Here is a 21,967-nt window from a genome sequence, read left to right as displayed (position 1 = left end):
GTAAGTGAGATGATCGAATGGAAAAAGGAAACGGACAGTTGGGATGAGCTGGAAAACCAGAGGAGAGATAAATAAAGGAAGAAAGTTCACATAAAGAAAGATGCCTGTGGAAAATAGGAGCAGAGAAACCATGCAGGGAAGGAAAAAAAAGTAAAGTAAATATGATAGACGGAGTGCCCTCGTGTGTCCTGCACCCTATGGAGATGACCTTTGACCTTTCTAACAGCCTGTTGACACAAAGAGGTCAGTATGTCGAGGCCTCAAGAAACTAAACAAACATCAAGCGTAGCGTCAGTTCTGGCGGGTCACGTTAGTCACGTTCGCTTCAGTTGACTCTCAGCTGATCCACGTCTAGGAATACGACGCCCATCACCATATACATATATAAGCTCCTTCAGTATTATCAGTGGCTATCGCGTTTCTCGGGAGCGAATTACCCTCCTCCTTCCCCAGCTCCTCCTCTCGTGCAGTCAGTTTTTGGCATTCTGATTCCCCTTGAATCAGAATAAATTCTCGCATTATGTTGTACTTTAAAATCTTGAATTAATGATATCTGCAATACGTTCGTGTTGGTTCTGTTCTGTTTACCCACAGGGGGGTTATTGCTGCTCTCCCGGCTCTTATCCATGCTAGGCTACACGGATGCGCAGGGAGTTCTCGCCCAGAACAGAACCATAACGCCAATCCAAACTATATGCTATACTGTGATTGTCAATCGTATTTGACGATAGTGGTCCTGACAGAAATGCATTATGACGTTCACAGCAACACTCTCTTACTTCTCTCTTGCTTCTCAGCGCTCATTATGCTCCTCGCACTCGCTCTTCTGCACTGCAACAGCTCAAAGTGGAGTAACAGCATAATTTCATCATAATTTTAGTTTTTAAATGTCTGACTTCATTAGTGGTATGTACACACATATCTGAGAGGAGATGTAGATGTTTCAGCAGCTTTTCTCTGGGGTTAAATCTCTCTCTCATCCGCTCCTCTGAGCATCAGTTTACTTGAGATTCCTGGGACGGGAGGGATGTGTGAAATGAAATATTAATGAAATGAAGGGCGTTTGGCGAATCTTTTACGCCGTCCTGTTTCTGTGCCACTGCTAATGTCGAGGGTCACCAGATCCCCCTGAGGCCCCGTAGTACACTGAGTGACATTTGAGTGGTTTTGCTGAATGTCCCGAAGCGTGTTACCCCTGTACACAACATGCTGCTGTTTACAGAAGAACATTTTGTGGTGTGTGTTTGTGTACTGGATGGTTGTTTTTGGTCGGATTTCAGTTTTGATTTTTCATGATTTAGTATAGCGCAAAGAGCACTACATTTAATTAATATCACACTAATTCTATTTTCTCATAACCTACTATTTAGGACGGATAGTACAAATTGCAGCAAGTCTCTTTGTTCCTGAATGAATCGTTGGAGAAAATGACTCGTTTATAAACACAGTCACTTGTCGCCACCTACTGGCGAGTGGCGAAACGAACCAGCAGAAATCTGCGAAATCTCCAAAGTACAAATTAATTAGCCAAATATTTAATAAGAATGCAATGGTTGATCGGGATGTGTAGAACTATTACCTAGGCCTACATTCAAATTATTCTTCCACTTCAAGAACAGAGAATGCTGCATATGGTGGAAAAATAGAGATGGGGAAAAACATATGAATGGATAGAGTGAATGATGGAGATAGAGGAGGAGTAATCCAAATAAATGCAAAACAAGAAAAGGAAGGACGAGCAAAAGAGAAGTAAAGTGAAAAAATATGATATTTGAAGAGTGGGATGAACTCAGAAAGGGAGAAGGATTGAAAAGGCCTACTGTGAAAAACTAAAATTGAAATTTCATCTGTTTGCTTCTCTCCTTTGTTCCACTTAAATTTCCCTCAGGAAATTGGATAGATAGAAATTGGGATAGAGAGAAATTGGAGACCTTTATTCACTTGTTTCCTAAAGAGATTAAAAAAAAAAAACATGATACCAGGAAATGAAATATGCCTACACATGTAGGCTACAGGTACACACCGAGATTTCACGAGTTCACACGTACATGAAATCTAATGTAGTATTATGCGTTTTTGGCTTGCTGTCCAGGGGAGGGCTCCGAGCTCTGAATTTTGCCCGAACCCAGAGTACTCCCCCTATACTGGGGTAGACCCAGCCGAGTGTGAGGTGATGGGGTGGTGGAGGGATGCTGAGAAACTTGTTGTGAGACAGAGGAGAGGAAAAGCTTAATTTATACCAGCTTCCTCTTGAGTTGAGTGGTTAATTATCTGAACATGCTCCTCCCGAACTTTGTTACATAAAACTTCATAAAATGGAAACAACATTTTTTAAATTAATTGTATTGAATATTTAATTTTCATATATTGAGCAGTTTATGGTTTTAATTCATTTTAGTCAAATAGTGCTTATGCTTATGAGGTTACAGTGCTACTATATGAAGACAGTAACACCACAGACAAATTAGCACAAATCCACACTTTTCTAAAATGTCATATAATGATAGTTTCAAGATCACAGGACAAATTGAAATTCTTCTGCTGAACACAAAGGAATATATTTTGAAGAATGTCTGTAACCAGACAGTTGATACTCCACTGACTTCCATACAGTCTGCTTCCATTGAAGGAAAAAAAAATACTATGGAAGTCAATGGGGTCTATCAACTGTCTGGTCACCGACATTCTTCAAAATATTTTATTTTGTGTGCAGCAGAAGAAAGAAATTTAATACATTTTTTAAACAACTTGAGTGAGTAAATAATAACAGATTTTCATTTTGAAGTGAACTATTCCTTTAAATAAAGAGTGATGTTAATGTTACGGTACCTGAGTCCGACCTAGACATATTAGTACTCGCACACAAATGCTCATGGACATCACACTATACACAAACCCACACAAAATACAGTTTTTATTTGTCTGTAAAATTAGAGCAAGACTTGCCCTGAGGAAAGATGTGGACAGATGAATGTTCCGTCTGAGACCATTTGACTAAAAGTCATGTATTCTTGCTTACCTCTCTCGGCTCATAATTAAAAGGCTGTTTCTGTGTGAGTGCTACAGGGTGCATTATTGTCATTCTCTGTTTATCTCTCTCTCTCCATGACGTCTTGCATTTGGCTCTGCTGCTTTTGTAAATGCTTAAAATTTGGCAGCACCACTTCAGGGATGTTTTTCTTATACTGTAGCATCTGGAAATACTTCAGAGTTTTCAAAGATACACACACACACACAGAGACGAATCAGTCTATGAATCAGAGATCAGATGTTGTGTCTTTGTTCTGAGGGCACTTTTGCATCACTAATGACTAGTTAACCCAGCGAAGCTGCTTTCAGGGTTCTGATATTAGGCGCTGTCATAAGCAGCTGTGCCGCAAAGACATGACGTCATGTGTCCTGCAGTCCAATCGCAATGCACAGACAGTTACAAAGAGGGAAGGCTGGCTTTATGACAGAAACTTGACGTCCAGAGACCTTGACTTTCCATATGACTTTCTTTCACCAAAGTCAAGTGAATTAAAAAAAAAGCAGCCACTACATTCTTCATTACCCAGACAGCAACATAGTGTCGGCCCAGATCCGGCCCACATCTGGTACACGTGGACAGTATGTCTGGGTATTTTGTCCTATTGCGTTCCACAGAAGAAAGTCAGTCAGGTTAGGAGCAACATCAGGATGAGTAAATAATGACAGAATATCCATTTTGGTGTGACCTATTCCTTTATGTGTGATGATGAAGAGTTTTGTTTTACGGCTGTAAATGTAATCCTCTGGAGGTGCACCCCCCCCCCCTTATTAACGAGGTTTGCCTTAATTAGCAAATTGGACTGTTACCAATAATCCTGGAGGAGAGGCGTGCGCCTGAGGAGAAAAAGAGAGAGAGTGACGAAATTGTTCAGAATGATCTCTTTGCGATGATGTAATGGTGAAGATTTTTGGGATGTGCTCATGAGTGTCTGTGTAGCATATGTTTGTAAAAAAAATGTTTTACTTTAATCAATCTGCACTTTGAAATATTACAGAAAGACATTCATTAACTCAATTTATCAGAGTTAGAAATTAATCAGGGTTTGGGGCAAAAATGTCCCTGATATGTAAGATGCATGGGGAAATGCTCTTGTGATGAACTCCTCAAATCGTTTTTTAATCTGTCATGTATCATTTTAATGTACACTACTTTTCAAAAGTTTGGGGTCAGTAAGTTTGTTGTTTTTTTGTTGCAAGAGAGATTCACTTTGTTTAAAAGATACAGCAAATATTTTAAATAAATACTGTTCTTTTGAATTCTCTATTCACCAAAGAATCCTGTAAAAAATGTATCAAGGTTTCCTCACAAATATTAAGCCGCACAACTGTTGATAATAAATGTTTATTGAGCACCAAATCTTCATATTAGAATGATTTCTGAAGGATCATGTGATGTGACACCGAAGTCATTCATCTTTACCATCACAGGAATAAATTACATTTGAAAATATATTACAATAGAAAACATATTTCACAATATTACTGTTTTGAAAAGTAGTGTATTTTTGCCTAATGTTTATGTATGCCAAATGCAAAGTTGTAAATGTCTAGGCTTGTCTGGTTTAGTATGGATTATTCAACAATGTGTGGCATTCCCAAAAAAAATATATACAGTTTTTTTTTTTGTAGTTTCTGACGGTGCAATATATGTTCAGTAACATAGAACCTAATTTCTGTCTCTCTTTGTCTGTCAGTTTTCAGCGGCCCGCGGTTTTCTCAGGAGCCGGCGGATCAGTCTGTGGTGGTCGGGGAGAGAGTGGTTCTGTCCTGCGTGGTGTTTAACTACACCGGCATTGTACAGTGGACAAAAGACGGGCTCGCTCTTGGCATCGGAGAAGATCTGAGGGGTGAGAACACACACACACCAGATCACTCTAACCAAAAGCGTCATGGCGATGGGTTCAAGCGATATGGGTTCAAATAAACCATGTTATCTGACAGCGATTAATCGCTATTCATTTTAGTTGTATGTAAAAGAGGTTCCACAAAAAAAAGGTCATACTAGTTTGGAGCAACACAAGGGTGGGTACGATGACTAGATTTTCAATATAAAGTAAATGACTGATCAAATTTAGACATGTGAATGCCAATGGCAGCTCGTGGATTTTAAAATAGAGGAGGCACACTAATTGTAGAGCAGTCTTTATACTGCTTTAAGAAAATGTTGAGGTCACTTTCAAACAAAATGTAAAAAAGAAAATGACACATGACAAAAATCCATCCTTCTGTCCTTTTAAATGTCCGTGTTAAAAGAGCACGTTTGGCCGTGTAGTGAAGCTGATACCTTTGTCCAGCCTCTGTGTGGGGTCTTGCTTCATTTTAAATTTGTAGCTGCTGCTCTCAAATGGTGCCTTGGTCAATTTGTCGAAGATCAAATATTCAATATATCTACTATACATTATCAAGGAAGTTGCTAGATTATCAGTGGGAGCGGTTCAAACTTATATCATATAATTTATGTCTCTGCGATGATCGATGGATGAAAGTCAAATACTCGATGGCGATTGGCTCATTTTTTTACCAGCGAATGACAAAAGTCTCTGGCTATGGATTTGCCGCCCCCTCCCATCTCTATCCCCTCAGACTCGCCTTAGCACAGTTTTCCGACAGATTCGGGGAAGAGCAGCGGTTGTTCCGACTTCAGTGATATTTTATGGTGTTACAATGGTGAAATTACAAACAAGAATAAATTCACATTCTCAGACATGAAATAAATGAGAATGAGGATTTTATTAACATTAAATCATCCTTCTCCCATTTTTCACCTCATAATTTTGGGTAGGCTGTGCCTCCCCTGACAAGCCGCCACATTTCGGCTGCAGTGTTTTAGACAAACACCCTTTTTTCCTACATGAATTGTGCATCCAATCTTCAAAGATACAATGTTTTTTATTTTTGGAAATTGCATTTAAAATCCCATTCACACCGTCAAGGCATGTACCCCGCTCTCAGTTTGAATGGACATGCTTCATTTCTGACACTAACCCCTGTCCATACAACATATATGCAACATACAGGACCGCACAAGTATTGCATGAAACCAGGAGACATTTTTTATTTATTTTATTGTCCAGACATTGCCATTTTGTTTCTTTGTCCTCTGTCTCGCCTTGCTCTCTTTCCCTTTTTTTTTTTTGGACGTGTTGATCTTTTGTCCGCGGTCTAATCACAGACACATACACATATAGATGTGCAAACACGCGCACAGGTTAAGTGTCTGCTTGCTGATTGGTTGAGCTAAAGGATGATGTAATCGTTGCCAATACTTTTGTCCTCCTGGTATCCAGATCGATGATGTCATAATGTGTGTGCCAGAGAGAGTGTGCCGTTAGAATGCCAATGTGTTGGAGTGCTGCCCTCTGGTGACAAACACATGTCCTACAAGCCAACACATAATCACACTGATTGGCTAAACAGGCTGTATAATATTTGTTTTAAAATTCAAAGATCGCTGGAGCTTTTCATGCATTTACAAAGAATATTTATAGTCGTTTGAGATGAGTGATTATTATGGGGGGGAATACATGAAATAGGGACATTCATACTTTCAAGACAAAATAAATATACCCTATATTGGACTGTACTGTATATACAAGCTATGTTAGGACATTTGCAGCACAGTCTTATCCTCATCTTACACGATAAATGCATAAAACAAATGGCAGTTTATTGTGTTAAAGTGTAATGGTGTGTGTTTCAGCATGGCCGCGGTACCGTGTTTTACGCATCCTGGATGTTGGGCAGTATAATCTGGAGATCACGTCAGCAGACCTGACCGATGACTCTCTGTACGAGTGTCAGGCCACTGAAGCCGCTCTGAGGTCCAGAAGAGCTAAACTCACTGTTCTGAGTGAGTACACACGGAATATCTTCAGAATAGCATACTACCATTTTTAGCTCTTTTTTTTTACAATGTATAATATGAGAAGTATGCACCTTTTTTTGCTTGAAATTCCTGCGCATTTCAGTATACATACTGTATCCCACAATGCAATGCACTCAACATGACTTTCCATTTTCAGTGTGATGAATGAACCTAAATCTCTTTTGTCAAGCATTATTTGGTCGAACTGCACTTTAATACAAAATTGGATAAAAAAAAAGGCAAAGTCATTTTTATTTCTGAGATTTCTGCTGAATTTTAATGAGGTCATGTGACAACGTTGTAATACTGTTTACTGTTTAAATTATTCAGTGTATATGTACATATATGTAATTTTTTATTTTTAAAAAAGTATGCAGTATTCAGTATGCACAGTGCTTTATACACTAGTTTTCCAGTCTGATCCACCGATACACAGGAAGTCTCTTTCTACAGAATACATTCTGTTTTCTTTATTTAGCTTTTGTAGGCACACTAATAGCAGCTCAAGAGATGCTGCTCTACTGCCTCGGAGCAATTTAATTATCTACATTCTCTCTCTCTCTATGTCTCTTTTTATTCACGTGAAGCTTTTCTGCCATGATATACAATAGGTGTACATTTCCATTACACAGACATTATTGAAAAATCAAATCACTTTAGTTACATTACTACAAACACAAGTGAAACAATGCAGTAATAAACGTTACACACACCACCAATCAAAAGTTTGGGGTCGGTAAGATTTTTTTAATGTTTTTGAAGGAAGTTTCTTATGATGTTTATTAATAAACTGTTATTATAATATGCTGCTTAATATTTTTTGGGAAATAGTTATAGATTTTTTTAGGATTCTTTGATGAATAGAATGTTCAAAAGAATAGCATTTATTTACATTATGCTATCACTTTTGTTTAATTTAATGCATCTTTTCTGAATAAAAGTATAATTTTTTTGCACTTATTGACCCCAAACTTTTGGATGGCAGTGTATAAAACACATTATTCACAGAGAACAAAATGTATTTTATCCAATTGGAATATCATATACATCAGTATTTATAAATGTTATCTGTGTGCACAGTGTCACTTTCAGTGTATTATCTGTGTGTCTGTGTAGTCCCCCCTGAAGGTCCTGTTGTCGAGGGCTCTCCAGAGATCCTGTTGACGGCAGGAAGCTCATATAACCTCACCTGTGTGTCTCGAGGAGCAAAGCCACTGTCAACGATAGAATGGTACAAAGATGGGATCATAGTGGAGGGAGCCCACACCAGCACTGTGAGTGAAGACACAAGCAAATATGACACGGTGATCATCAGATACATATGAGAACACACAGTAATCTATCTATCTATCTATCTATCTATCTATCTATCTATCTATCTATCTATCTATCTATCTATCTATCTATCTATCTATCTATCTATCTATCTATCTATCGATCGATCTATCAGGAGGTGTTAAGTGACAGGAAGAGGGTGACCACAAAGAGTTTTCTGGAGATCCAACCAGTGGACACGGACACAGGACGAAACTTCACCTGTGTGGCCTCAAACCTTGCCGCCCCTCTGGGGAAGAGAGCCACTATCACTCTCAATGTCCACCGTAAGTGTTTGTGCTTGCATACATCTATTTTGCTGTAATAGCATATTGTATATCCACAAAAAGAACCCTGATGACCTCTCACTATCTCTCCAGATCCTCCTACAGTCATTCTGTCCATAGAGCCTCGGTCGGTTCTAGAAGGAGAGCGAGTTTCATTTACCTGCCAGGCCACTGCCAACCCTCCCATTATGGGCTATAGGTTAGTGTGTGATCTCAGTGATGTGCTCTACTTGTTTTATATGTGTGATGGAGTCAGGGCCTAAAATTGACACTCGCCAAGCACCAAATGGGAAATCTGTGTTGGTGAATATATAAAGCAGTGTTAATCGCCAGTTGGCCGGTAATATTTGTATGACATCTGGCAATGCAATGTTGTGAGAAGATGAACGTGAACAAACTTAAACGACGCTCTGGACAGTTGAAATATTCAAGCGCTAGAAGACGTGATAGGAAACTCAGTTTGTTACTCGCTGTGTGGGAAGTTTTCTGTGTGCATGTACTGAATTGAACTCTCTTTTACGTCGTCTTGCTCTTGAAAATGGGCTTATTGCCGAGGATCCTCGTAAACGTAGTCAGTTATGTCTTAAGTAAACATAAACAGTTGCAAAGAAAATGCATGTGTATCAGTGTATTGGATCCGTGTAGCTCTTAAAGTGACAGCAGCCTAATATATACCTGCTGCCGTCTGTGTCCTTGATGTTAATCAAACAACAAAAGAAAGAAAAATCACTCACTGCTCTTGACTGAATAAAATTTTTATGTTTCATTTATACAGTGAAGACTATGCAGTGCTATTTTACATTTGATTACTTTGTAATTGTGAATTTTCACTGTCATAACTACCTGTTTTTGCATAAACAGTTTCATGGCTGGTATTTTTTTTAAATATAAATATTAAGTTTAGGCCCTGGTTGGAGTGTTATTTTAGTTTCATTGAGATACTATAGTTTTTAATAATTTATATATATATATATATATATATATGATATATATATATATATATATATATATATATATATATATTCAGGTTTAGTTTAATTGTAGTTAATGGTTTAGTAATTTTGTTGTGTGTTTGTTATTTTCTATTAGTATATAGGCAATATTTTAATATCTTTTATTTATTTAAATTATTTCAAATACTTCAAATGTTTTAATTTTAGTTTTAGTTAACTATAATAACCCTGGTGTGTTGTAGGTGGGCTAAAGGGGGCGTGATTTTGGACGGAGCAAGAGAGAGTGTGTTTGAGACGACAGCAGATCACTCGTTCTTCACTGAGCCCGTGTCCTGCCTGGTCTTTAATGCAGTGGGCAGCACTAACGTCAGTATATTGGTGGACGTTCACTGTGAGTATCTATCTACCACATGTCTATTTATGGGTTTATGTTAAACTGTATGTTTTTGCCAGTGCTTAGCAGTGTTACCTGTGCAAATTATGTTTTTATTTCAGTCAATTTACAACCGAATTCCGGAAAAGTTGGGACGTTTTTTAAATTTGAATAAAATGAAAACTAAAAGACTTTCAAATCACATGAGCCAATATTTTATTCACAATAGAACATAGATAACATAACAAATGTTTAAACGGAGAAATTTTACAATTTTATGCACAAAATTAGCTCATTTCAAATTTGATTCCTGCTACAGGTCTCAAAATAGTTGGGACGGGGGCATGTTTACCATGGTGTAACAACTCCTCTTCTTTTCAAAACAGTTTGAAGACGTCTGGGCATCGAGTTTATGAGTGTCTGGAGTTTTGGTGTTGGAATTTGGTCCCATTCTTGCCTTATATAGGTTTCCAGCTGCTGAAGTGTTCGTGGTCGTCTTTGACGTATTTTTCGTTTAATGATGCGCCAAATGTTCTCTATAGGTGAAAGATCTGGACTGCAGGCAGGCCAATTCAGCAGCCGAACTCTTCTACGACGTAGCCATGCTGTTGTAATAGCTGCAGTATGTGGTTTTGCATTGTCCTGCTGAAATACACAAGGCCTTCCCTGAAATAGACGTCGTCTGGAGGGGAGCATATGTTGCTCTAAAACCTTTATATACCTTTCAGCATTCATAGTGCCTTCCAAAACATGCAAGCTGCCCATACCGTATGCACTTATGCACCCCCATACCATCAGAGATGCTGGCTTTTGAACTGAACGCTGATAACACGATGGAAGGTCTCCCTCCTCTTTTGCCCGGAGGACACGGCGTCCGTGATTTCCAAAAAGAATGTCAAATTTGGACTCGTCGGACCATAGAACACTTTTCCACTTTGAAATAGTCCATTTTAAATGAGCCTTGGCCCACAGGACACGACGGCGCTTCTGGACCATGTTCACATATGGCTTCCTTTTTGCATGATAGAGCTTTAGTTGGCATCTGCAGATGGCACGGCGGATTGTGTTTACCGACAGTGGTTTCTGGAAGTATTCCTGGGCCCATTTAGTAATGTCATTGACACAATCATGCCGATGAGTGATGCAGTGTCGTCTGAGGGCCCGAAGACCACGGGCATCCAATAAAGGTCTTCGGCCTTGTCCCTTACGCACAGTGATTTCTCCAGTTTCTCTGAATCTTTTGATGATGTTATGCACTGTAGATGATGAGATTTGCAAAGCCTTTGCAATTTGACGTTGACGAACATTGTTTTTAAAGTATTCCACAATCTTTTTACGCACTCTTTCACAGATTGGAGAGCCTCTGCCCATCTTTACTTCTGAGAGACTCTGCCTCTCTAAGACATCCCTTTTATAGCTAATCATGTTACAGACCTGATATCAATTAACTTAATTAGTTGCTAGATGTTCTCCCAGCTGAATCTTTTCCAAATTTCTTGCTTTTTCAGCCATTTGTTGCCCCCGTCCCAACTTTTTTGAGACCTGTAGCAGGCATCAAATTTGAAATGAGCTCATTTAGTGGATAAAAGTGTAAAATTTCTCAGTTTAAACATTTGTTATGTTATCTATGTTCTATTGTGAATAAAATATTGGCTCATGTGATTTGAAAGTCTTTTAGTTTTCATTTTATTCAAATTTAAAAAACGTCCCAACTTTTCCGGAATTCGGGTTGTAAAACAAAAAATTAAAGGTAAGTATTTTTCAGTGTGCTCTGATTTGGCATATCCATATAGAAAACACCATTTCCATATCCACACATATATCCACACATTGGGAATTGTGTTTCTTAAAAATCAGATTGTGCCATTGTGCATAATTTCAATTATGGTTATTATATTTAAGGACATTTTAGTCACTTTTATTTCATGCTTTTGTTTTTCAGTTCAAGTTGGATTTTGGATCATCTTTTGAAGTTGGATCATCTTCTTAATTGTTGTAGTTAATAACTTAATTTTCTCTCTTAGTTGGTCCAATTTTGGTGGTGGAGCCGAGGCCTGTAACAGTGGACGTCGACTCTGATGTCTCACTCAACTGTAAATGGTCAGGAAATCCTCCACTCACCCTCACATGGACCAAGAAGGGCTCCAGTATGGTGAGTGCACACAGGGTCCTACAGGGTGCACTCAACGTTTACATTTTTTTTTGTGTGTGTCTAATACACTATCTGTACCATAAGCCATCACTTGTAAATAGGTACAAACAACCAGTGTTGAATAGATAATTTTTAACATGGTCTATCTTTCTTTATTCCACTTTTTGTTGTTTAGGTTCTCAGCAATAGTAATCAGTTATTTCTGAAGTCTGTGAGTCAGGCGGATGCAGGACAGTATGTGTGTAAAGCCATCGTCCCCAGAATCGGCGTCGGTGAGACGGAGGTCACTCTTACAGTCAATGGTCAGTAACACACAAAAATACTTTGTGTGTTAAAAATACATTGCTAATATTCACATGAGTAAACCTGCAATTCAAAAACATTTCCACAGTTGAAAAGTGTATCATCATCTACTCACATAACGGAAGAGTCCTATGGACTTTTATTATAATAGATAACATCATTTTTAAAACTATGCTTGCAAGACTGCTAAAATCATGAGATGACTCTCCTGTGATGTGATTGGCTGTCCAGGTCCTCCAATCATCTCGAGTGAGGCAGTCCAGTATGCTGTGAGAGGAGAGAAGGGGGAAATAAAGTGCTACATAGCCAGCACCCCTCCGCCAGACAAAATCGTGAGTTGAAATCCCAATTGGCACGCAGAGGAATAATCAACAATAGCTAAAGAGGTGTATGAATTTAATTTAAATAAAGTCCCTCAAACTTGCGTACGGTAGGGATGTGCGAGACTTCGACTAGTCGATAAAACGATACTGCTGCTAGTCGACTTGGAAATACTAAATTTCGTACTAAAAAAAAATACAAAAAATTTTTTTTGACTACATTTAAATTACTGTCATGTTAATGTTACATTTTAAAATTAATATATTATTTTGAAACGTGTATATCTAGAGCGGAAAACAAAATTTTATTTGACCTCAGATTTCCGCTTGCGTTGGTTTTCTCTGTGGTGCTCGCGTCGGCTTCAGAGAAAGATGAGCAAGGTGAGGGAGTGTTTTAAAAGCCTAACGTTACACAAAGCTTTTCCGCTTTCATCTATGTCATGCCAAACTGGTATATAACAATTAAGCTTGCTTATAGGCTTGTTATACTACCGGTTATGAGGGACAATACATTATGACATTTTATATCGGGTTAAAGGAGAAACATTATGAATGAAACTTACTTGACACTTGAACAGTTGCTATATCAACATCCTAATGAGAATATGCTTAAATAATGTATTGTTGTCAGTGGACTAGTCGGTTGCAAAATTTCCGTTTAAACGGTAATGAAATGAGTTGTTGCGCACATCCCTAGCATACAGACTTACATTTTGATCTAATCATTCCTCATAGTCACACATCCTGTTTTATCAAGTTTATTAAAGTGTGAGATTTTAACCTGTGCTAGCATGCAAATCCAACAAACCAGTGATTATCCCTCCACATGCCATAAAGCTGACCGCTGTATTATAGATTATTAAAGACAGCACGTGGGGCATGCTTTGATTTGCAGCAGACAGCAATTTCATGCATCCCTCAGACAGTGTGCAAAAATGCATGTGAAATAAAATAATAAAGTTTTCTTTAAAGGAGCTTTAAAGTTGATGCAGGGCTAATTCTTCTTTTGATAGGTGTAGGAAATTCTGGTTATGCATCACTAACATAATTTCTCTGGGCTTTCAATGTTGTTTCTTGGCAATAATGGCACAGAAATGACATACAGCAGCTTTAAGTATATATACTGCCCCTCTTAATGTGTCTCTTACTGTACTTGTTTTATTCATCCTTCTTTTATCATCTTTACACTATACTTGATTGAATACTGAGAGAGAAAGAGAGAGCAATATCAAAGGAAGCGTGAAAAATAGAGGTCAAGAAGATATCAACTGAGACATGAAAGATGAGGTGGGCTGACGGGGAGGGGGGAGAAAAAGAGTGACGGCGCTGAACAAGTCCTGTACCTTTCAGTGTCGATTATCACCGGAAGACGACGCGACATGACAGACAAATGAGTGAGCTTTTAACAATCTCAGCACTTTACTCAACGCTCTGCCTCTTTTCCTCTTTCCTTCCCTCTCTCTCTCGCTCTTTGCCTTCCACCTGTCCTCTAGTCACCCTCCTCCTCTTTTTAATTTCCTTCATCCACCTTTCGAGTCACTCTTTTTCCTTTCTCTATTTAAACATGCTTCGTTGGCACAATAAATACTGCTGTGCCAAATAAGTAAAATAAGTTATAAGTAGAATTAGCAAATAAGAAAAGTAGCATGGTGTAAAAAAAATTTTTAAAAATTAAGATAAGAAAAAAAAAGATAGTATTAAAATAGTAAACGAATAAAGCAAATATTAACAAATAATACAAGTTAAAAAAAAAATTGCACATAATAAAATAAATAATAACAGCAAAAAAAAGAGTAAAGTGAAAATGGGGGGAAATATTAAAAAAATAAACAAGGAATGGGTTATAAGTATAACAAATAAAATAAAATAAAGCAAAAGTCAAGCAAGCTATTAAAGGGGATAACAATGAAATTAAAAATATATTTGCCCATAATAGTGCTGCTGTGCTCAAGTTTATTGACTTCATTCTGAAGCCATCTACCGCTCTCTCTCTCTCTTTCTCTCTCTCTCTCTCTCTCTCTCTCTCTCTCTCTCTTTCTCTGAACGCTCTCTGGATAATGAGACATGACACACCAGGACTGGCCTTAATGTGAAGACGGTACTTATGAAATAATGAATAATGGAATGAATGAGGAAGAAGGTGGAGGAGAGGAAAGGCGAGCAGGCCATATGCTTTTGTTGCTCATCTTCTCGCTCGTCCTTCCTGTTGCGCCCCCCGCTCTCGCTCCCTCTGCTGTCAGTTTGAGAGGGACATTAGCGCTGTGAATATTTGATGGAGTGTTGTTCATTTTGTATGAACTATCTGCTCTCCCACAGTTCAGAGCAAAATACTAAAAGATCTGAACCCCTGCCTGTGTATATGCATGTTTTTTTAATGCATTTTAAAGAATTGTATGACATTCCCATGTCGCTGTTTACTAATGTGTATATGTGTGTGTGAATGCATGAATGTTTTTTCTGCAGGTTTGGGCCTGGAAGGAGAATGTGTGGGAAAAAGAGAGAGGGACGCTGTTGGAGAGGTACACAGTGGAGCAGAGCAGACCTGCATCACAAGGGGGCGCCGTTCTGTCCACGCTCACCATCAATAATGTCATGGAGTCAGACTTCCAGTCCACTTACAACTGCACGGCATGGAACGCCTTTGGACCAGGAACCATGATCATCACCCTGGAGGAGACAGGTCAGAAAAAACACTTAGTGGCAGATGCAATATAATCTTATTGACCTGTCTCAATCTCTCTCTCTGTCAGATATAGTGTCTGTAGGTACAGTATAATGTCTATGTCTCTTTCTCTCTCTCTCTCTCTCTCTCTCTCTCTCTCTCTCTCTCTCTCTCTCTCTATCTCTCTCAGATGTAGCATCCATAAGTATAATACCTCTCTCTCTCTCTGTCTCTTTCTCTCTCACACACACACACGCAAAGAGATATTGTCTGATGGTATCTTTCTTTCAGTTATATACGTCATGTAGATATAATATTTTTCAGATATAGTGTCTGTAGGTGTCTTTCTCTCAAATACATAACGGCTGTAGATATAATACCTGTTTCTGTCAGATAAAGTGACTGTAGGTGTCTATCTCTCAGATATAGAGTATAAGGCCTATAGGCATAATACCCGTCTTTCTCTCAGAAATTGTGTCCGTTGGTGTCTTTCTCTGTTAAAATGCCTATAGATATAATTTACATTTACATTGAATCATTTAGCAGACGCTTTAATCCAAAGCGACTTACAAATGAAGAGAGAAATAGAAGCAATCAAACTAACAATAGGGCAACAATATGCAAATGTCATGACCAGCCTCAGCTAGACCAGCGCAGCAAGGATTTTTTAATATAATAGATATAGTATAGTTAAGTGTTAGTATTAATGAGTCAAATGTTGGCAAAAGAGATGCAGTGTTTATTAGATTCTTGAATATGGCTAAAGACTCGGGTTGAGTTAGGCAGGTCATTCCACCAGCTTGGACCAGTCGAGGTGAAGGTCTGTGAAAGTGATTTTTTGCCTCTTTGAGATGGCACCACAAGGCGACGTTCACTTGCAGAACGCAAGTTTCTGGATGACATTTAGGTCTGAAGTAATGAGTTTAGGTGTAGGGGTGCAGAGCCAGTGGTTGTTCTGTAGGCAAGTGTCAGTGCCTTGAATTTGATGCGAGCGGCAATTGGCAACCAGTGCAATTTTATGAGGAGAGGTGTGACGTGTGCCCTCTTCGGCCCGTTAAAGATCACTCTTGCTGCAGCATTCTGGATCAGTTGCAGAGGTTTGACAGTGCATACTGGAAGACCTGCCAAGAAAGCATTACAACAGTCCAGTCTGGATAGAACAAGCGCTTGAACAAGAAGTTGTGTAGCATGCTCCGATAGGAAGGGCCTGATCCACCTAATGTTGTATAGGGCAAATCTCCAGAACCGGTCAGTTCTAGCAATGTAGTCTGTGAAGTTCAATTGATCATCAATCACAACTCTAAGGTTCCTGGCTGTCCTGAATGGAGTTATGGTTGACGAAGCTAGCTGAATGGAGAAGTTGTGATGGAGTTCTGGGTTGGCCGGGACCACAAGCAGCTCTGTCTTAGTAAGGTTGAGTTGAAGGTGGTGGTCCTTCATCCAGCAAGAAATGTCTGTCAGGCAGGCTGAGATGCGAGCATATACCTTCAGATCCTGAGATGGATGGAATGAGTTGTGTGTCATCAGCGTAGCAGTGATAGGAAAAAACATGTTTCTGAATGACAGATCCTAATGATTACATGTAAATGGAGAAGAGAAGTGGTCCAAGCACTTGTCTTGGAGTCTTGAGGCACCCCAGTAGTTAGACGTTATAATACCTGTATATAATATATCATAATATAGAATACCAGTCTCTTTGTTTCAGATATAGCATCTGTAGATATTATGACTGTTTCTTTCTCATATAACATCTGTAGGTATTTTCCTGTCTCTCTCTCTCTTAAATAGTGGCAGTAGATATTATATCTATCTTTGCTTCTCTGTATAGTATCTGTAGGTTATAGAAGTGTCCGTGTTTATTACTTCTCTCTCTCTCTCTCAGGTATAGTGTCTGTATGTTTTATACCTGTCTCTCTCTCTCAGATATAGTGCCTGTAGGTGTGATAGCAGGTGGATCTGTTGGATCTTCCATTTTGCTTCTGCTCCTCCTGTTTGCTCTGATATTCTATCTGTATCGACAACGCAAAGGCAGTGAGTACACTGTGTATATGTATGTTGCTCTGTGTGTGTGCATCTGTTTTATGTTCATTTGTTTGTGATGAAGTTGTCCAATTTATCATTGAGCTTCAGATTCCAAGACAATAAATCTACTTGTGCATTAAAAGGCAGTGCTCTGGAAATCAAATTAGTGGATGATGCTTGATTTTAGTTTGGAGCCCCCGTGTGGCTAGAAGACAGAAAATAACAAAGTCTGTCAAGAACATGCCTGGGTCATATTTCACCCTGAAATCGAGAGGAAAATATGATAAATTATATATTTAAAATAATATATATATATATAAGTTATATTTATTTATTATTTTCAAAAAGAAGTCTATTTTTAGGACCTTTTTTTATTGAGGCATTTTCTTGGCATTATAAATTATTGTCATGACAATTAAATAATGCACACACTTCCCTCACCAGTTGTGTGAAATAAAAAAAGTTATATATTTGAATTGGGAAGTATTTATATTCATTACATAGATTAAACTATGCTGATTTTAAACAAATAAATTATTTTGTCCAAAAACGAGAATCGTCATCAATGAGAATTGTAAACTTAAAAGTCAAACATCTAGACACATTTCAGTATTGACCATTTGACAAAAGTGAAAATTTTGCTTAAAAATGGTTCATGTATTTAGTTTTTTAATTGAAACTTTTACATCAGCTATTATCAAATACAAAATATATTTTTTTAATGAGACCTGATAAGGATTTATGTGCCCTACCTTTTATAGAACAGCCTGCTAACACAAAGTTTGTAGGTTCAGTCTGAGGTAACAATAAAATGACTGAGATCGTAATCTTGCTTTCAGACCAATGCCTATTAACTGCTGTGATTTAATGGAAGCGTTAAATCATTTCATTGATGATACATGATGCGAGGCATTGTGTCAGTTATCTGTTATGTTTCCAGGTCGTCGTGGAGTCACGCTGAAGCCAGACATTAAGGTGGAAACGGTCAACAAGGAGACGCACAGTCTTGAGGAAGAGGCCGCCAGCGCTTCCACAGCCACTCGAATGGTAAAGGCTATGTATTCTGTGAGTATCTATAGCATAGACTAGACTGTCAGGCTGTCTGATTTAACATCGTTTAGACTTTTGACACACTGTTTTGTTACTATAAAATATAATCAAATAAAGACTTTTAAAATGTATCTAAAAAGAAAAGAAATTGAGGGCGATAGGGTTTGGTTAGTTCACATCGATGTTGCAAACGTGGCATCGTTATGTTTTATCCTAAAAATAGAGAAGCATGACGAGACATTTTGTCAGGCACTTGGTTTCTGCCACGTTGTGCTGGTTAGCCCCGCCCATAGTTAAATCTTATTGGCCGAAAATCCTGCTTCACGTACACTTTTCAAAAGTTTGGGGTTGGGAGTATTTTTAACAAGTCTCTTTTGCTCAACAAGGCTGCATTTATTTGATAAAAATTATGTAAAAACAGTGATATTGTGATTTTTTTTTTTACAATTTAAAATAACCGTTTTCTATTTTAATATATTTTAGAACGTAATTTATTCCTGTGATGGCAAAGCTGAATTTTCAGCTTCATTACTCCAGTCTTCAGTGTCACATGATCCTTTGATGACTCAAAATGTATTATTATTATCAACGTTGAAAATGGTTGTGCTGCTTAATATTTTTCTGGAAACTGATACATTTTGTCAGGATTCTTTGATTAATAGAAAGCTCAAAAGAACAACATTTATGTTTTTGTAACATTTATAAGTGTTTTGTAATAAATTGATAAATTTAATGCATTTTTGCTGAATGAAAGTATACATTTTTATTCAATAAAAAAATCGTACTGACCTCAAACTTTTGAATGGTAGCAGCATATGAAATATAAAATATGTTGCAATTGTTGTGATTATATTCCTTCATGCAGCATTTTTGCTTTCAGTGTGGACTTGACTGTGTATAAATTACAGTTACTGGAAGCTTCCAGTGTTTATTAGAATATGGTGTAACTGTCACTACAAAATCGCTACAATCACATTTTTAGTCAGGCTTTGGCAAAAACTGGCCTGGTATAATTTCAGATGACCTTTCAGTCTGACTGAAATCCAACTATTAAAGTGTATATAAATGTACTAGTGAGTTTAGGAGGCGCTATAGGAAGAATCCCTATAGAGTAACGACAGCCACTTTTAGAGCTTTGTAAAGTGTCAGGTCTGTTGGGCCTTTTCTGCTTAATTTAATCCACAAATGTAAAAGAGAAAATGACTGATGGTGAAAGACTTTCTTGCCATCTCAAACTAAAGAACATCTGTTCTTCACCAACTCTGATAAAGCTGATATCCTGTTTTCCTCCCTCTCTCTCTCCTTCTCTTCCTCCCTCTCTCCGTGTGTGTGTTTTGTCGTTTGATGGTTTAGTTTCTTCCCTCTGTCTCCCTCTCTCCCTCCACCCAGCCCTTCAAAGATGACATGGACCTGAAGCAAGACCTCCAGAGCGACACGCAGGAACCCAAGGTGGAGGAGTATGAGCCCAAGGTAAGGAACAGAGCAGGTGCATATGGACATAAATGCTACAGTACACCTAAAGATGAAGTGTGCAAAATTTTTTGAATTCCAGTTTACTGTTTATTGTGTCAGTTTAATATGCAAAGACAATGTGAAGTATTGCCTCTAAAATTGTAAATACTGTGGCGCTATCAAATTTCACTGTTTAAGCACCCTAAGCAGCCCAACACAGCAATATTGGTTTAGCCAATACTGTGAGATTAGGGCGGGGCTATCTTTTTGCCTGACCAATAGCAAATGAGGTGAGTTTCCTTGAAAGGTGTCGTTATTTTTCCAATTCCGTTTACTGATGCTAGTGGTGCAGAAATAACACACTTTACCTACTGTTAAACACACAGAGGGAGTATTTTAGCTTCTGTCCAACCATTTTTAACAGACAAGAATTTTTTTTATTAGTATATTCCAATGGATATTCCAATACTGCTCAAAGGTTTGGTGTTAATATTTTTTTAGTAATGGTAGTGTCTAGATATATAGAGGTTTCCACACACCTATACAGTGTATATAAACCAGACACATACCCTAACTAGTGCATCACAGTGAAATATTATATGTTTGTCATTTCAGGATCCCACTAATGGCTATTACAATGTTCGAGCTACGACACATGATGAGGTCCGTTCCTCTACCCGTTCCCTGCTGTACCAGGAATTCCGGCCACCGAATCCCGCTTCAGTTTCGGCAGCAGCCGCCGGCCCAGTGGCCAACATTCACCCCGCGCCCCCGGGCCGTTACGAGCCCCGCCCCGCTTCCCGAATGGCTCACAACACATACGCCCATTTTAACACCATTGCCAGGGCGTCACAAATCCAAGCCCCGCCCAACCCAGTCTCCAAGACCACAGACTATTCTGGAGACCGTGGCCTGCTGGAATCAACCAATCCGTTGGCTTTTGACAGCTACGCTTATTCAACGACACCTCAATACAGGTTAGGCTTTGCTCCGCCTTTGGAGGCAGGACCAGCCTATGAAATGTATCCTACAGGACAGGGGGCGGGGGCAGGGACGAGCCAAGACGCCAACGTGGGAAAATACCCTAGCTCCGCCCAATTTCCATATTCGACCCCGCCCACAGAATACTCTCAGAGACACACGCAAAGAATGCAGACTCATGTGTGAAACAAACACGCTTTTCCCCACAAAAAAGCACTTCCTTTGACGCAAATACATGGTACACACTCTCATTTTTACACAGTCTTACAGTCCAAAACTCTCTCTCTAAGATAACTATATGCAAACACACACACATTGCGTTTTCTACCTTTACAACATGATTGAGAGAAAAAAGTGCCAAATTACTAAATGACTGCAGCATAAGAGGAAAACACAAGAGGTCACAGTTTTGAGTGGAGAGAAAGCATGTCAACTGTATCATCTTTCCCTCTTCTTTCCAAAATTTCTTTGAAGAAGAGGGGTTGATGCGGCAAAACCAATTCTCTAAAATCTCAACTGATGTCCACACCATAAGGAGACACTGCAAAGCAGCCATTGGATGTTTTTTTTCCATGTGAATCAGTTGAAGGCTGGTTTTTTTTAAAGAATAGCCAATAAAAGGCTGGAGGGCCCCAGAAGCCATTAACTATTGGGTGTAAAGCCCAGTGAAAGCCTGATCGCTATGCATTGTAGTTGACACTGGACCGTTTAGATCTGTCCCATCACTCAACCTAATAAAATATGATGTGTAATAAATGATGGGAGTTGTGGATATGCTCACACTGATTGTAAAATCTACAATGTGATATCGCAGAACAAGTCACTCAGTTGAAGAATTCCGCAGGTGTCGACAATCGCTTGTGTAATAACTCACCACTGCTCACACTGCCCGAGCTCCTCGTAGGAATAGCTGTCCGCTGCCAGTTTGAACTCTTCTGATAGGACGGAGACGTGAGTATCTGGGTAAACGCCACCAGTGCTTTTAACTCTGAAAGCTGGAGTTTATGTAACATTTTAGGATTTTTTAAACAAATGGATGCTACTCACAGAGTGTCAAAGTGAGCTTACAGACTCTTCTCTGAACACACGCTCTGCCTCCTTCCAAGAAAACCTCATGAGTATTTGACGCTTTGTGTTTCTATATGTGTGAGAGAGTGTGTTTGCTCGTGTGATGTGAAGGAAAAAACTGAATGTCATGAATCT

At 38.7% G+C, this 21,967-nt stretch overlaps 1 protein-coding gene across 1 annotated transcript; it reads left to right on the top strand.

The window, feature by feature from the left end:
• Positions 1 to 161: 161 nt before the first annotated feature.
• On the top strand, positions 162 to 21,514 carry kirrel1b (kirre like nephrin family adhesion molecule 1b; the record flags this gene model as incomplete). The annotated part of the gene is made up of 15 exons (XM_079613389.1): positions 162 to 243; positions 4,725 to 4,877; positions 6,731 to 6,880; positions 8,012 to 8,169; positions 8,346 to 8,496; positions 8,590 to 8,695; positions 9,692 to 9,840; positions 11,847 to 11,974; positions 12,150 to 12,276; positions 12,509 to 12,609; positions 15,061 to 15,277; positions 17,183 to 17,290; positions 18,222 to 18,328; positions 19,721 to 19,801; positions 20,399 to 21,514. The coding sequence occupies 15 exons, from the start codon at positions 162 to 164 to the stop codon at positions 20,948 to 20,950; spliced, it is 2,370 nt and encodes a 789-aa protein (XP_079469515.1). The 3' UTR covers positions 20,951 to 21,514.
• Between the last annotated feature and the right edge of the window lie 453 nt (positions 21,515 to 21,967).

The sequence above is a fragment of the Phoxinus phoxinus genome, assembly GCF_949152265.1.
Source record: "Phoxinus phoxinus genome assembly, chromosome: 5".
Classification (NCBI taxonomy): Eukaryota; Metazoa; Chordata; class Actinopteri; order Cypriniformes; family Leuciscidae; genus Phoxinus; species Phoxinus phoxinus.
The sequence above is the reverse complement of the archived record's forward strand: the minus strand, read 5'-3'. Positions and strand labels throughout refer to the sequence as shown.